The sequence below is a fragment of the Zeugodacus cucurbitae genome, chromosome 4, assembly GCF_028554725.1.
Source record: "Zeugodacus cucurbitae isolate PBARC_wt_2022May chromosome 4, idZeuCucr1.2, whole genome shotgun sequence".
Taxonomy (NCBI): domain Eukaryota; kingdom Metazoa; phylum Arthropoda; class Insecta; order Diptera; family Tephritidae; genus Zeugodacus; species Zeugodacus cucurbitae.
Window position 1 is genome coordinate 575954 of NC_071669.1, and position 17147 is coordinate 593100.

The window sequence follows — 17147 nt, forward strand, 5'->3', positions numbered from 1 at the left end:
TGGAATAAAAAATGAGCAATGACGGCGGAGTAGCATAAAATTTAGATAAATTTCATTAAAAAAAATCAATTTGAACTCTAGCGCGTTCAAGAAACAACATATAGTATTATTGATTAATTTTCAATAAAATTTATTTATAAAAGAAAATTGTTGGCATACGCGTTCTACAAATGAAAGCTATAATGAATTTAAAAAGTATTTTATTAGAAAAATATATAAAAAGAAATGTCTACTAAAAGCCTGATGAAGCGAATTAAATGGAAGACATCTCCTTGAAAATTATAAAATTTGTTGCTGCCGAGTTTTTGGAAAAAAAAAACTTATATACATATATAAATGCTTAAAAAGGCATATCAATATGTATATGCTAAAATGCGATATAGAAATATGTACCTTGAGCATATTAAATACCAAATACCAAAAAAACATAACTGTGTACCGTTATAAGCTTTTAGCTTTTTTTATCAAATCAATTTTAATGCTTTGTCATTGTGCCAACGCTCGGCTTGATCGTGCCGCCACAAAGGGTCAGACGGCAAATATCGATAAAAACTAAGCTTTATGCTTTATCGGAACATAATTTGGCCAATAGACATATGCCAGAGATTTTCCATATGCGAGGAGTTGCATTGAAATATCATTCCATAGGCGATGCATTTTTATTGTAAATACTGTTGTATATTGTTGGGTTTAAACGGATTGTTACTATAATTGAATATATATACACACAGACACAGATAAATGAAATAAATAGAGTACATTACCTACTTACTAAAATATAATTTTATTTTTGTTTGGTAATATCTAAGTATGTATGTATCGTGGGTACAAAACTCTGCGATATATCAAAATCACAGAGAAAGTTCAGCATTGTCAAAACACGAGCAACGAAGCCATAAGAGTGCGAGGCAAAGGAAACGCTTCTTCTTCTATACACTTGTTAGAGCTCTCAATGCATGTTAATCTTTGATTCAAGATCTCTTCAAAAAGTTATAACAGCAAACATCACTGAAAAGGTTCTGCGAATATCCTGATTATATATGAAAATTTATATACAAATTAACTGCCACAATTCTAAGCAAAGAACTTGAGTAATTTCAAATTATTTTCTTATAAATAATCATGTACAGCAGCTCGAGTATTTATGTATCGCAGTAACGATCGTAGTCAACGCATTTGAAAACCCTTCGAAAATTTCCATAAACACACAAACTGCGCTGGGCGCAAACATCTAGACCAACATCTAGACCAAGTTAAGCGTTGCCCTCGCCGTCACCGAGAAAACATATTGACGGCGGCCATTCGCTTTGAACGATGATTAGTAATGGTTTTAGTTTTCCTTACATTCGCACTGAGCACGAGTTGCACCGCAGCCATTTTACCATTTTACCAACTTGGCTATTTTAGTTGGTCGCACACAAGCAGAGCGTGAACAATAAGCCAACAGGTATGTAACATTAAGCAAACCAAATAACAAATCAAAGCGCATGCATATTTCGCCGTGCACCGATAGTTAAAATCGTGCGCATGAATGTATTCATACGTGGAAACTGGCCATACATACTCGTACATACAGACGTTTCCCTACACAATAGATGAGGAGGGTAAATATTGGCTAAACATTTACGCTGAACAGACAGTGGAACAGTGTGCAAGCGGCAACAAAATGAATGGGAAATAGCGGCGAACGATGGAGCGCTGCTATACAGGGTGTTCACCTTATTTTCGATATCATTAGAGATATCATAAATATGTACGCAGTTGCTGCTTTTAAACATTTAAGTTTCGAAATTTATAAAAATACGAATTTAATTGAATATGGACTGAAACACAGTTAGCGATTAGCAGGGTTCTAGTTCAAATTACACAAAACAAAGAGTCTTTATGTTTGCCAGATGAAGAAAGTGGTCATTATTGAAGAAACGGCGTTATTTGTGAAAGACAGCGGGTTCGTGTTTTAAGTCTTCTGTACTCAGCCACACAAACATAATCGAGCCATACAATACTCGAATAGACATTTCCTGCTCCGAAAGTATTACATCACAGCACTGCTACCGTTTTCCGTACCCGCTGTGCCTTGGGTTTTTCCGCCGCTTCATTGCTGCATTGTTTCGGCTGTCGGCTCGGCCACGCATAGACCGGTGGCTATTCCACGCATTTATCTCTTTTCATATGATAATTTATTGTTTTTTTATTGTTTACACTTTCTGCACATTCTGTGGATGTTTATGTGTTAATAACCTCAGACTAATTAAGGAGCTGTCATTAGAAGGGAGGCCGAACGCGTTTAGTGCCCGAAAGGGTTAGTGGCTATTCTTTGGGTTAGGCAAAGGATAGAGAAAGAATGTAGGTTTGCTCACTACACTTTTCAGCGGACGTTGAATGATTCAAACGTGGGCATGGGTTAGTACAAGGGTTGAGCAAATGATCTAGAAAATATTTAAAGAAACAAAATATATTAAAACAACAAATGTTCTGAAACAAACACTGAGAAATTGGTGATTTATGGGAATGCGTCTATTTCGATTGAATTGTAACTACACCACACACTCACACACACATATATATAAAAATCGAGCGAAGGCAGGTAGCTGTGTGCAAAGCGTGTATAATTGTGCGGCTTAATTGCTTCAGCGCTTTGTTTGTAGTAATTTCGCATTTGACCTTGGACATGTTGCACATAAAGGTGCTCTCATTTCGCTTCGGTCGGAACATTTGTGCATTTCCTTTAATCTAATCAGTAAATATTTGCATAACAGAAAGGATTTCGGTAAATCATCCACCACACCAAAATCAAGAAGCGATCCTGGGCTTATTAAAAGAAATCATTTTACGAGGGATAAGTAATCAGCCTTCCGATACAGAGAGCTTGCTTTGGTCACCAAACATAGTTTGATGTTTCAATTCGCTAACTGTGGGTCTACCACACTTCCTCCAGCTGATAGAAGGTTCAAGAAGTTTCTTGAAGCACGAATAATGCTGTAACGAAATAAACCCTTTAAATCGTCGAAATACATTAAATAATTTTATTTAAGAATTCTTTTTTGTCTTCGAATTCGAATGAAAGGGAGCATAGCTGTCTCCTAGACAGAGGGTTTTTATAAGAACTGAAAATTATTTCCATAATTTCTGGTAGAATCCGTTTCACTATAACTTGCTCTTTACCACTGCATTTAAAAACTGTCTCGCAAGCCCATGAATTGAATGTGTATCCACTTGTGCAGCGAGATCCTCAGGCCTCCATGTCTAACTTTCGGATTTTAAGATTTGTAGAAGGCGCTGTAAAACGTACCAAATAATGTGCCAATGAGAAAAATCAACAAATTCATAAATGGACAGAAAATGTTTATATTCTTGCACATAAGTGTGTGTATGTATGTGTGCGAATGAATCAACAATGAGTTGACTGCTGAATAGCTGTATCTGCGTACACAGATCGCCATGTACAAATATTAATGTTTATAAATACGATGCTGCAGCATTTTGGTGGGCACCTCTTAGAGTTAGATGTGAGGGGATTGCATTGGTCTTTAACAAGCAAAGCTATTAAAAATATGGCAACACGAAATAAATACACAAAAAAAAACAATCCATAACTGTTGTGTTATTGTAAGTAAGAATTGAATATGGAAGGATTAAACCTTGCTTTAAAAAATTGAAAAGTTGGCTCCTTGGAAAACCTTCCAAGCCTCCTTTCTGATCTCTTCTAATACCCAACAGAGGTAGAACTCGAATATATTCTTGACTCCAAAAAAATATTTATATATATTATTATTATTTTCAATGGATCCTCACATGGATGGACATCCGTGGAGTCCCAAGGGCGAAAAAATGTCCAGCCACAGTACTTTTGATTTAGATTGACATAAATCATGAATTGAGCGTGGTGAGAAGAGATAAGACTAATATTGGGGAATCTCTCATTCCAAGAAAGGCAACAAGTAGCGAATAAAAAGCATTATTTAAGTATAATCTTGAAGATATTCTTTTTAATAAAGATGGACAAACATGAGTCCTTCTCTAAACTTGATGTTAATCACTAATTCTCTAAGTTCAAAACATTCAAAACAATTTCTATCGCTGAGCCGAAAAAATTAGTTGCCATATCAATATGGGATGACAAGATATCAAAGCTCCCGAATGGTGATTGATCTCTGCTTGATGAATCTGACAAATCAACAAAAGTCGCGATACAAACAACTGCAGCCCAATGAGCGCACGCACATTCACAGCGACGTCCACATGTGAGCGTTTTACGTTTTGCTCTGGTGTGCGGGTACCGTAAGTGAGGTTGTCCAGCGCCGAGCATTCGAAACAGGTACGCCGGTGGACGCTCTGACCTGCTGAACATGGCTGTTTGTGCAATGAAGGTGTGGCTCTGAGCAACGCTTGCAGCAAGTGTGAGTGGGAACGTCAATGTGTGCGACTGAGCTGGCTGCTCAAGCGAAAGGGTGGGCTTCAAGCCTAGCATGCTGATGCCAAAGAAGGAAAGATAGCAGAAAAACAAAGTGTGCTGTATGTTGTATGTGAATATCAATATGAAGAATAACAACAAAAACAAAAATCAAAAGTAGTCTATACAAATGACAACAAATACACATAGAGGCGACGACAACCGAATGGACATTTGACCGACCGACCGATCAGCTAACGACAACGATTGTATCTGAAACGCTGAAGACGGACGTTTGTGATGGCTGAAAAAATTAGCACCGATCATTAGCTTGGTAGTGCGCAAACGGGTGTGAAGTCCGAAAAAAAAGTTGTGCGAATAACGCGAATGCGATCGCGAACGCAAAGGTGACCGCAAAGTGATCAAAATGAGCTAAATAGGCACACAAAAAGACGACATCGAAAAACAGCCGAATTATATACAAAACAATAGAAACAAGCGTGGTGAAGTTACTGAAAGTACTCTGAAAGAATATTTATTGACCAAATAAGAAAGTACTTAACCGTATACAGTAAATCAGGTGAAATAAGTGACGAGTGTTTTCTCATATTTATTAGAAAGTGTGTACAAAATATAGTTTTTGCTGAATAATAACCAGGATATACAACTTTAGAGAGGACGTCTGATATTCCTTTGGGGTGGAGGAAGCAAAAGGGCGTACGATTGTTCAAGCACATTTTTTTTGGTAAGTTTAAGCAAACCAATCTTTTTAGTCCACATTTTGATACACATTGCGAAAAGCTTATATAAGAATTCTCAAGCGTCGAACTCGTTACTGTAATTCTTATTTATGAAAAGTTCCAACATTTTTTTGTTGTTCATGATTTTTTTTATTAAATTGGTTGGTCAGTTCGTATCACTTTCATCTTGGTTGTATACATTTTTGGGTCAGCAGAATAGCTAGGTTCTCCAGCTTCTTATACATATACTCTTTGTGGCACAATTTGTGTTCTAAAGCCATCATCTGCGATAAGTAGGTTCAGTTTGAGCATTTGAACTAAGAAAACATCTTAACAGCAGCAACGTTTCTACATATCCTTATCAAAGAAGCAGGCGTCTTGGTTTTTTAAGGCGTTTTTGTATGATACTATACAGTTCTAGATGCGCAGATTCTTATCTTTGTGAATCTGTTCATTTTCTTTTCTCCAGTTCGCATAAGATCACAATATATTAAAAGCGCAATATTGGCCTAGGCGCTGCCGCTGTGTCTAGTTTGAGATTTTCACACGCAAATTAGTAAAGTTATAAAAATTTGCCAGCTTGTCGCAGACAAGAGCAAATAACCGCATGTTAAATGACAAAAAATGGTATTTTAATAAGCTGACACTAATCAATTGTATACAATGGCAAATACAATAACCGAACAATAATCGTACAACAAGCCAACAACAACAACAGTTAACGACGACGAAAAAAATTATAACACGTTAATAAAAAGTGCGAGAAGCCGAGGAAGAAAGGCCAAGTTCGCTATATTCAGCCAGCAAAGTAATTACGACCAATGTGAAAATTATCCTATTAAATAAAGCTGGTCGTCAGTATGTATACCAGTATATGTGTGTGTATGTGTTTCCATGTTATAGTAATATATAAGTATGTATATGTACACGAAAGAGTCGCCAAAAAGCAGAAGTGTGTGTTTAAGGGATTCACCACCACACGGCGACGCAGCTTTGGCGGAGGGAAAGCCGCTGATCCGCTATGTCACTGCCGACCATAAAGACGGCGCGTACATACTTGACAAATGGATACTAATTAATTGCAGTTTGTACAAAGTTTTAGTAACTGACGGTAAAGGGGCTGGTTTGGAGCCGTCCATCGGGTTCATTGGCTATGAAAAGTGCGTTCGGCAATTAGCTGAATCTGCCAAAGGAAATACTATGCGATTTGTTTATCATAACAGTTAGTTTGGACATCGGTGCGCACCCTTCCACCCTGGCCTTCGATTTTGTGTGTGAATGGCACACGATTAAAGAGCTCGGAAATTATTTAGACTGATGATGACTTTGGCGTGCCAGTGTGAAACTCCTTTTGAAACACATGTACACTTAAAAGCTCACAGATCCGATGTGTGGGCGTTAGCGCTTGTGTTGGCAAATTTTTTGTCTGCTGACTGCCGGGCAGCCGGACCATTCAAGCTAATTGGAATTGGAAGCGATGATTAGCAGCTTGGCGACGGAAGTTGTATGCGATTGGGGCAGTGCCGGTGGTTAATCGCGTTGAAAGTGTGAAATTTGACAATTTCATTTAATTCACATACCAACGGAAACAACAATGTAAATATGAACAAAATGTCGCAGCACGTGAAATAACAAAGCCGGCTGATAAGCTGATAATCATAACAATGATAAAAGTAAACACTGTGACATACGCGATTGTGATTAAAGCATTTTTATGCATAACTATTAATAGTTCAAGTGTGGATCGAGTATAAGAATAAGTTCAAGAACAAAAAGAGAAAAAAAATTTAAACATAAAAGTTATTTTGTTCGGCATCTTCAAAATATTTATAAAATAATTTGTTTTTTGCTAACCAAGTGAGCGCATGTCGATCTGTTAGAATCAAAGGTGCTAATCAAAATCAACAATTAATTAAGTGTAGATGTAAGTGAACTCGATGTACACGTGCTGCACGAAATGTAATTTAATATATTTAAACTTTTATTGTTTTTAACTACACACTTTCATTTTATGGCAACCGAAGTGTTGATTTTTATATACCTCACAGCAGAAACTGGCTCATATTAAGTGAAATATGCGATAAATAACCGTATCATCGGATAACAACAACTTCGAAACGAAGAAATTTTGTGATATCCAGCTTACATACATATTGCATTTATACACACTTACAACTAAACTTTTGAAAATAATCTTAACTTAAAATATGTGGAGGTTTTACCTTTTGAGCTTAAATAAGCCCACTTTTTATTCCTTAGACTATCATCCATCCAGTTAAAGTGTGCAAATAATGCGAGCAAGTCAAAAGGCTTTCGACCATTTTGTGAGTCTTCCATTCAGTGTCTACACACATCCATACATGCACATGTATAAACATCTACATGTAGTACATAAGTCTGTTTGTGGCTTTTTGTATTGGCTCGATTTTAGTGTAAATATTGTATTAAAATTTTAAATTGTTCAAATGAATTTCGAATAGCGCACAAACATGCTATTAAGCGGTGATGGAGGTGAGGAGGCGATGAGGCGTAGCAGCATGTGATACATGCAAACGGAGTAGGAAAATGTTAAAAGTTTCATTAAGTAAATAAAATACAAGTAAGTCGAGAGATCATGCTGCGCATACATACACACACACACACACACTCAGACTCGCATACATTTCTATTTGCTTATGGAAGAAGGTAGATGCCACACCAATATGGCGGTCATATGGTACTCCATTGTTGTTTGTTTTCATTCACTTTATTTTTGTATTTATATTTACTCTATTCTTCTTTTTGTTTTGTGCCTATTTCCAACGGTGAGAGCAAACATTTACATTTGCCTTGTTGCCAGGCTCGGTTATGCGTGAATATACTCGTGTATATGTATGTATATGTATATAATATGTGTAGACTTTGTAAATAGACAAATCGTTTGTACTTATAATGTGTAAAGTAATGCATTAGCTTCAATAAAAGTACAAGAAAACTTAGTTGGTTGCCTTATCGAAAAGAGTAAAATATATATTTGAAAGCAACTTCGAAAGCATTCCAAGCCTTGCTTATATCTACCAATGCAAATCTAAAAATATATATCAAAATACTTTTGGTAACTGATGCATTCTGTTACTCACTATTTTTATTAGCTGAACTCAATAACGTAAAAGTCCAAATTTATTAAGAGAAAGCCACTGAATTTAGTAGCAGAAGAAGTACTGTCTAAATAGTCACAAGCGTGACAAGTTCGTCGCTTAAGTCTTTTGTTTGATCATCTCCTACTCAATCAAACGTCTTTTATCGCCTCTTCTATTTGGCTTGCACCGCGTACTACCGCCACAAACTCGGCTGCTCAAGTTAAAACTAGTTACGGTACAAAATTGAAACTCACGATTTGTGCGCCAGTGCCTTGTACGAATTCCGAGAACTACACGGACGAGTAAATGTGTGGACCTGCAAAAGTAGCTGAAATGGTTAGCCCCCGCCTGCATGATGCCTGAGAATAGATGAAGTAAGCAAGCGTCTTTTCTACAAAGTACCTTTAAGCAAACGTATTCCATAATTCAAGAATAAAAAACGTCAAAAACAATTCAATCAGTATCAATACAAATATAAAATGAAGAAATAAAAACAAAAAGGTGCCATAAAATCAAATAAAAATCGTTTGTCCAACGGGAAGCGTTGACTACAACAACACGAAAGTACATATCTACATGCTCTCGGCGTGATAAAATCAAGCAGCGCTACGGAGTGTCCAGCGGCAGCACACCAATAACAACACCAACAACTGCAAAAACAATAACAGAAGCATCAATAAAATGTCGGCAAAGCACCAATTTGGACGATCATAAAAATAAACAAAACTATTAATACATTTTGTTAATTTATGACATTTGCGGCAGTTCGTCATCGACTGTCTGCTGAAAGCAGTGCCCAAGTCGTGTTGAGTGCCGTGAATGCAGAAAAAGATTTAGACATCACTTTGGTATTTTGGTATGCAGAGCAGCCGTTCGTTCGGGCCACTTCCAAGCACCATGGGCAACTGAGGGCGGCGGCAGCAGCAGCAGCAGCTTCTACAGCCATGCAGCTGGAAGAAGGCAGGCGGAGTTCAAATAAAAAAGAAGTTACATTAATGAAATGGCAGCAACAACAACAACACCAACGTAGGCATCATAAATGGCCGACGCAAATGCTTATAAAGGTCTGATTGATTGTGTTGTGGGAAGAATATTTTTTTTTGTTTTTTTTTTTTTTTTGTGAACATAAGTGCTCCTTTTATAACGTGCCATCTTAGTGGTCATTCGACGCGTAGCAACAACAACTGCGAGCGTATTGTTCTTTGTTATCGCGGCAGCCGCCGGCATTTCGTGGTGCACCTTCTGCTGCGGTTCTCAGAGCTTGAAGGGCCGGCCAGTGCATGCAATAAAACTCAAAAGCCGACAAACGTTTTCGGATCCATACAAGTGCGTCCATACACCACGGACCTTAAAAAATTTATATGAATATCTTTATACTTTCATAGTCCATTCGTTCGGGCGAGTGTGTGTGTGAATAAATGAAATGTTGCATAATGAAGTCATGGGCATTGTAATGCTCGCATCAATTTGAAGTTGTTGAAACCGAAAATGCTATTGTAATCAATCAGCTTAACCTTCAATCAAAGTAATTTGAAAACTTTTATCACCAAAGTCACAGCGCTTTTGCTTGCTTCGGTTTGATCTGATCTGTAGTGGTCTCATTTTTGCCTCCCTTACGTCTGCTTTTACGTTTATTAGTTTTAATACTTATGATAAATTAATGTTATAAAATAATAAAATTTTGATTTTGAAGCTTGACAAAGTGTTTTGTATTTTAATATCAATGCTCCGCTTTGTAGCTCCGACTAATTAGAATACTGCCGAGTCGAATAAGTCGAGGTTATATATCACACATATTCAACAGATATTTCTTAAAGTGTTAAAGCATCATAACGGAGACAACAATTGTCAACTGGAAGAATTGTTGTTTTTTATAATATCTGTTCATTTGAACGTCTTTGAAGGTCCGTTGTTAAAAATCAATATAGCTGTTGTTATCGGAAATTATGTGTTTAACTCTTACCTGATGAATCTCGACCAAATTGACTAAAGATCTAACTTGTACTTATTTTTCAGACACAATGACCACTTCTCATATTTTATCAGCAGCCGATCCTTCTGGCATGAACGGTTCTGGAAACCATAGTAATAGCAATAACAACACCAATAACATGGCAGACAACGGTGGAGTTGGGAGCACACTTCACAATGGCACAAACAACACCAACGGCGGCCATTCGGAGGCACATTCACCGCATCACACGCATCATAACATGACTGTCAACAGCAGTGGCGGCGGCAACGGGGTCAATGCTGGGGTCGCCAGCGGCATGGGCGGCAGCATGAACCAACTCGGAGGATCGCTTGCGGCGAACCGCAGCCCGGGCATGGAGAGGAATCTGCATGTCAGTCTCGATGACCGTGAATTGTGGCTGCGCTTTCAGAATCTCACCAACGAGATGATCGTTACGAAGAATGGCAGGTGAGTTGGTCACAGAGTAGAGAGAGAGTTTTTGGATTACTCAGCATTACTTCACAAAATTGTTGTGTTAAAATGGTAAACATTTATCGCTGTGGTTTTTGTTGTAGTAAATACATATAGCACGCGTACACTCCTGTGCTATTGCTACGCGTTAATTGGCAATGAGTTCGATAATATAGTTTCATTATAGTTTGGCTGTTTTTCCATTTATTTGTTTGGATATGAAAAAAAATAAGTTTTACGATGCTCCTAATTAACAGTTAACGTTTTGCACGAGGTGCGATATTCATCATCTAACTTTTACAAATAGAATTTGTAAAAATAAATCTAGTTTAATTATTGAACGAAACGAATAGGGCTGACTTGCGAGTAACCAGCTGGAAAATTTTTGTTTGAAAAACAAAAAGGGGGAGAGGGGAATTGAAATGGATTGAGACTCTATTCTCAAACATGTACTTACTCTTTCAGGCGCATGTTTCCGGTGGTGAAGATTAGCACTTCCGGTCTGGATCCAGCTGCCATGTATACGGTTTTGCTAGAGTTCGTGCAGGTGGACACACATCGCTGGAAGTATGTCAACGGCGAGTGGGTGAGTCCAGCTACTAAAATACAATCTGATTTCAAATTATAATTTATGCAGTGTCATGCGGATTTTCTTCAGGTACCCGGCGGCAAGGCAGAGGTCCCACCCGCAAACCCCATCTATGTGCATCCCGAGTCACCGAACTTCGGAGCACACTGGATGAAGGAGCCCATTTCGTTTGCCAAGGTGAAATTAACGAACAAAACCAATGGGAATGGACAGATTATGTTGAATTCGTTGCACAAGTACGAGCCGCGTGTGCATTTGGTACGCGTGGGTTCCGAGCAGCGTCACGTGGTCACATATGCGTTTCCAGAGACACAGTTCATTGCTGTTACCGCTTATCAAAATGAAGAGGTTACTTCATTGAAAATCAAATACAATCCATTTGCAAAGGCTTTTCTGGATGCCAAGGTGAGTTCAATGTCACATTGCCGGTTGATAATTATAATTTTCTAACAAAAACACACGATCTTGCACAAAGGAGCGTCCCGATACATTGTATTCACATGAGGCACCATACGGTTGGCTAATACCGCCCCCAACCCATTACACCAGCGTTGCGCAGGCACCTCCCCCCCCGCCACCAAGCTTGGCGGTGTCGAACTCGTCATTGGGTATGAGTTGTGATCGCTATGGACGCGCGCTCAACACCCGCGGCATGGCCACACATAGTACACGCGTCTCACCATACGCACGTCCGCGTCTAGCCTCGAGCACACCTGGCACGAGCTCCCCGGGTCCGGTGGGTGCGGGCGTGATTAATGGCAGCACTGGCAGTGCATCGCCGCCACAGCAGCCACCATCGGCTCCGCACACACCGACTAGCATGCAGTCCACACACACCACCAACATGGGTGCTGGTGCCAGCAATGCGGGCTTGACTAGCTCCGCAAATGCCGTCAGTTCGTTTCCGGGATTTACCAGTTCCTATACGCAGTCTAGTTTTATGCCGGTGGAGCCGAGCTCTTCGATGTTCTCATATGCTGGCAGTTGGCAAAGCAATAGCGGTTACTGGGGAACACCGTCGGCGGTGCCAGCTGTGCCTCCCACAGCCGTGCCGGTGAATGTCACTCAAAACAACAGCAACGGCAGCGGCAGTGTTGCCCGATCGATGTGTGAGTAGTAATGCATTGGTTATGCATAAGACGAATATTTAACAGGTGTTTACTTTTTTTTCATTCATTAAGCTGCACATAATTCACCATCTCCTACCAACGGTGGTTCACCCAACTACACGAGCCCGTCGCCTGGTTACACCATTCACCATCTCACTTCGCATCCCTCTCATCAGTACAATGTTGCACAAACGGCGGCGGCAGCGGCACATGCCGCGGATATGTATCAAAGCGCCGCGCCTACACAGTCGTACGCCGCACCGCCAACACATCAGGTCTATCATCCCACGCCCACATCACCACCCCATCAGTTGTATACAAACGTGCTGAATGCACCAACGGCATTGAGCTATGCCGGCAGCTCGTGGCATAATGGCGGTGGAGCGGACTATGGCTTATATCAGAATGCGGCCTATGGCTACCAGCCGGAATATATACCGTTAGTCTCGGATTTAGGGTAAGTTCATTATCGCCTATAACGCATAAACGCTCAAATATTTCGAATTTTACCCTTTGAAAAGTACCGCACATTAGGAGAGATCCATATGATTTCAAAGCAAGAACTTTCATGAATAGTACTTTCCAAATGAAAAATTCAAAATAGAAAAGAAAACAGCTATTACCTCGATTTTGAACTAATTTCATTGAATGTAGTTTTTATTGATATCCTCCTCCCCACCCACCCATAACCTCACATCCTCGCCTTCCACCGATTTGTCTTATGCACCAGCAGCTACACCACACATCCGCTAGAACCCGTCGAAGTTCCTAAACCGTTCGAAGATCCGCAGGCCGCCATTTACAAGTCACCACAACAGGCTACCAGCGATGGCGCTGGCACCTCGGTGCTAACATTGGAATGCACCAATTTGAAGGAACATTCACCGTCCGTCGCCGTAAAATTGGAAACGCTAGAGAGTGTGGTCGCGCCAAGTCACGAACGTGGCGCCGTGGTTGCAACTGCGGCCGAAGCTGCCGTTGCCACAGCCACTCAACATACGACGAGCGGAACCTGGACACCGCTGACCCCACCGCAGAGTGCGTTGCAATAGAAGAATCGAATGTGGATGCAAAGCCTTCAGAAGCCAATTTGTTCAAATTCGTTGTATTAAAATATTTTTAGAATTTATAGAAGAATGAGTATTAAGCTCCTGTATATCGCGTTTCTAAATTTACTTAGTATAGTCCTAAATATGTAAATAAATATGATTGATTAATAAATAGTTCTTAGATTGTACAAATGCAACACTTTTTTCGAAATGAAAGCAATTCGTCGCAATTGCACACAAATTTGTTGTGAACTCTTATAGAAGTTAAGAACCCCAAACTTCTGTAACTTTTGTGGTGCAAAATCTATTCATCAAGTAAGATATCCCAGGTCATTGGGGTCTTAAGAGAAATCGAAAAAATTTTTATGTGGTTGATGCACACGAAGAAAGTCGAAAATTGCCTGTCGAGTGGTAAGTTGTATGCCTGTCTATCATAATCTACCATAAGTGAGACCAAATTCCAGTTTTACGTGTGATTCAAAAGACTAAAAGCCACAGAGTCTAATTAGACAAAGCTTTCAGTTGCCAAACAAATTGAAAAAAACTTTTCTTTTTTTCATATTCCGTAGTCGTTTATTCTCGTAAATTACAATGAGTTAAAATATATTTTTGATAGGAATAATTGAATTTGATTAATTAGAAATAGAAATCTAGTTTTCATTAAATGCTTAGACATTTAATTTTACATTTTCGATAAAAGTATAGTTTTGTTCTCGAATAATCGGAGTTATCTGTGGTCTTTGGTGTGTGGCCCTGGTTATATTATATACTGCTTATGCCTTACTAACATGTACAATATATAGAGTTAGAGCTCAATTCTTTGCTTCTATTTTAGCATATGCTACATAGTACTTACTTAATTACTAAATTACTGCTAACCTCTTTTCATTAACTATTCATTAAAATTGTATAAAAATACATATTTCTTTATATTTATTAGCTCTACATAATTAATGCGTATTCTTCATATACTCGTACACATGAAGATACTATTAATTTGTTGTTGGTGTACTTATGATTAGAGCGAGTTACTGTATTTCAATTTTTGCCAACCATTACGCTGCCTCTTTAACTGTCTTAAACTATTTGGTAGTCCATAGAAAAAGTATATTGACAAGCCTGTGGAGGGGTTAGAAGAATGTGTACAAACATATATGTATATACGGGTACAAAGAGATATGGTGAAGGAAGTTATGTTGTGACAGATGTATGTATGTATATGTATAAGTGTGTTGTTGGTTAAGTAAAATCGTAAACATTCGTGACTAATTGTGGTATTTAAGAGTATAATTGTTTTAGTAATCATTCAACAAAATGGAAATTATTTTTTTGGGATTGGCTACAGCATGCATTCGCCAAATAGTAGACAAATTACGACCGAATAGTTGTTGGTTTATGCTAAGTAAGGACTAACTAACGTACACACATGCAACTTTAGGAATAACAAAAAAAAAAATAATCAGGAATAATAATGAGAAAAAATATACATATATAACAAAAGCACTGAGCAGCTTTTTTACACACCCTGTGCGCTTTTTCAAGCTGCACTTGCACGTTTACGTATAATAGATATGTGTTAGTGTATATATATTTGTGTGTGTGTGTGTGTACTTAACAACAATCACAATACAAATATAGGTTATACCTATGGAATAATAATATTTATTTAAGCTAACGAGTTCTACGCCTACAACAAAGGGTTTAAGCTACGGCTTTGAGCCAGTTACTTGAGCTTTAAGTAATTGTGACTAAATATTTGTTTAATAAATTCCAACAATAAATATCTTTAACAACTACAATACTAAAATACCGTACATATGATTACGCTAATACATATTGTATACCACGCGATATGTCGGGGCAAACACATATAGTTCATCACATATGTATGCACGTAAATATCCATTATTATGTTTAGAGTGAAGCGATTTGGTCTGCTACTGCTACCCATACAGCTCGACGGTACCGTTTTGCACATGTTTAAGTAAGTTTCGTGCGTTTGTGATCGCGTACGCGCCGTCGTCGCTAACTTTTGTGGCTAGATTGCTTTCCGATCGTGCATTAGTTCTTGCCGCTGTGCCATTCAGTTTGGGCTTAAGGTTTAATTGCTGCTCAGGCTCTTCTTTCAGGGATATTGGCTCGACGGATTTGGGCCGACGAATTGGGACTGCGTCTGGGCGCTGTTGCAGCCGATGCGATGGGCCGCGTTTCAGCACGGCTTCCAGTTTTTGCTTAAATGGCAATGGTGCCTCGTCGGCTAGTTCGGCGGGTTTTGTTGACGTGACAGATTTTAGCGTCTGTGAATTTTCGTTGGTTTCCATTAGACACTGTAGACTGGGTCGTTCTTTGTTGGAACGTAGGTTGTTGATGGTTTTGTAGAGTATTGGATCAAATTTCGGTGGTTTCGGTATACCGTTTTCATTTGAATCGGCTGGAGTAGTTTCGCTGTCTAATTCCGCTAATTCAGTGTTCACAATTGCTTTCAATACTAGTTGACGTATGTCTGTTTCGCTTTTTGAGTGTTTGAGCAGCGGTCGCGGAGACGAGTTTTCAGTTGATGGCTTATCATCCAGTGTTTGTTCCTTTGGCGGACTTTTGTGTGGCGACACTTGTGCAGGTGGGAGCATTAGGATTTTACTTAGCTTATTCTTAAAGTGATCCGAATGAATGGGGTCATCAACAGAGAGTAAAGATGATTTTGAGTTTTTTCGGACGAGTGACACATTTTCTTCCGGTTGGATTGGCTTGCGCTCAGTGGTATCAGTTGAAACAATGTTATTTTGCACACCTTTTTCTTCTGACGCAACACTGCTAACCCTTCGTTCGTTTGAAAATTGCAGATTTACAGCTTCATTGAGAGGTTTTTGACGTTCCAAAGCGTCCATGAGCTCAGCACTGTTGAGAATTTCATCAACTAACTGTTGTGCAGCCGCATAGGTGGCGGTATAACGCTCAGTACCACTGCTAAGGCTACTGCAGCTCGAACCCTTGATACTTTCCACCTCTGGCACAGCTTCCAAATCGTCCGATGAGTTGCTACTGGTGTGCACTGTCGCTATTGTATTCATCTCAATTACGCTCGGCAGCATTTCGGAATCCACGCTAAATTTGCGATAGTCGGGCATATTGGAAGTTATTGTGGTGCCGACATCCGCTGCTTGCAACACATCGTCCAGCATTGCTATCACGGACTTCTCGTCCTCTCGCGTACCATCTTTCTCGCCATCTGACTTGTCCAACGAATTCTTTGACGAGTGACTTCGATTGTCTTCAATGTAGAAAACTTTTCCATTTGGATGTCGCATCTCGATCAGGTCATCACTCACTTCATTCATATTCATGATTTCGTCCAGACTTTTTACTGTGTGTTCATTTTGCGAGCTTAAAGAGGTAGTATTCGCTACACCATTGGCACTCTTCGACTTCTTTAGCACACCGTTCGATTTTATATTTTTGGTTAAATGCCCATTGGCAGGTTTTGGGGTGCGAGCACTCTCCTTCATAGCGCGCTCAAAAGCGATGCGCTCGGGATTTCGTTTGGTGACATCAGTAATATCATACATGCACCAACAAGCAATGAAAATTGGTATGCCTGTGCCGAATTTTAGTGGAGCGGTTCAGGAAGGAAGGGAGTAAATAGTAAATCAGTTCCTTTGTTAGTACTCTAAATAATTAAACTAATTAATCTAAGAAACATGCATATGTGGTACGTATACAATTGAG

At 39.2% G+C, this 17147-nt stretch overlaps 2 protein-coding genes across 23 annotated transcripts in view; one reads left to right on the top strand and one right to left on the bottom strand.

Annotated features, from left to right (window-relative positions):
- Window positions 1-225: 225 nt before the first annotated feature.
- Window positions 226-17147, bottom strand: part of Slc7a2_0 (cationic amino acid transporter 2) — a 28587-nt gene continuing 11665 nt past the window's right edge. For 17 of the 19 annotated variants that reach the window (XM_029039288.2, XM_011184741.3, XM_029039308.2 and 14 more), the window contains one exon: window positions 14522-17016. In XM_029039288.2, coding sequence (XP_028895121.2) covers window positions 15368-17016 — 1649 coding nt within the window. In that variant the 3' untranslated portion in view covers window positions 14522-15367. Of the gene's footprint in view, window positions 17089-17147 lie in introns of all 19 variants that reach the window. The other 2 variants (XM_054230404.1, XM_054230405.1) reach the window with 2 other exon arrangements.
- LOC105212082 (T-related protein) lies at window positions 4353-13427 on the top strand. Of its 4 annotated transcripts, none has more exons than XM_029038406.2 (7): window positions 4353-5138; window positions 10269-10674; window positions 11143-11263; window positions 11315-11671; window positions 11745-12375; window positions 12448-12832; window positions 13109-13427. In XM_029038406.2, exons 2-7 carry the CDS (start codon window positions 10274-10276, stop codon window positions 13425-13427), a joined length of 2214 nt encoding a protein of 737 aa, XP_028894239.1. In that variant the 5' UTR covers window positions 4353-5138; window positions 10269-10273. The 4 variants fall into 4 exon arrangements, with proteins under 4 accessions (XP_028894239.1, XP_054086381.1, XP_028894253.1 ...); XM_054230406.1 differs by having other exon boundaries at window positions 4355-5138; window positions 11742-12375; XM_029038420.2 differs by having other exon boundaries at window positions 4356-5138; window positions 11742-12375; window positions 13030-13171.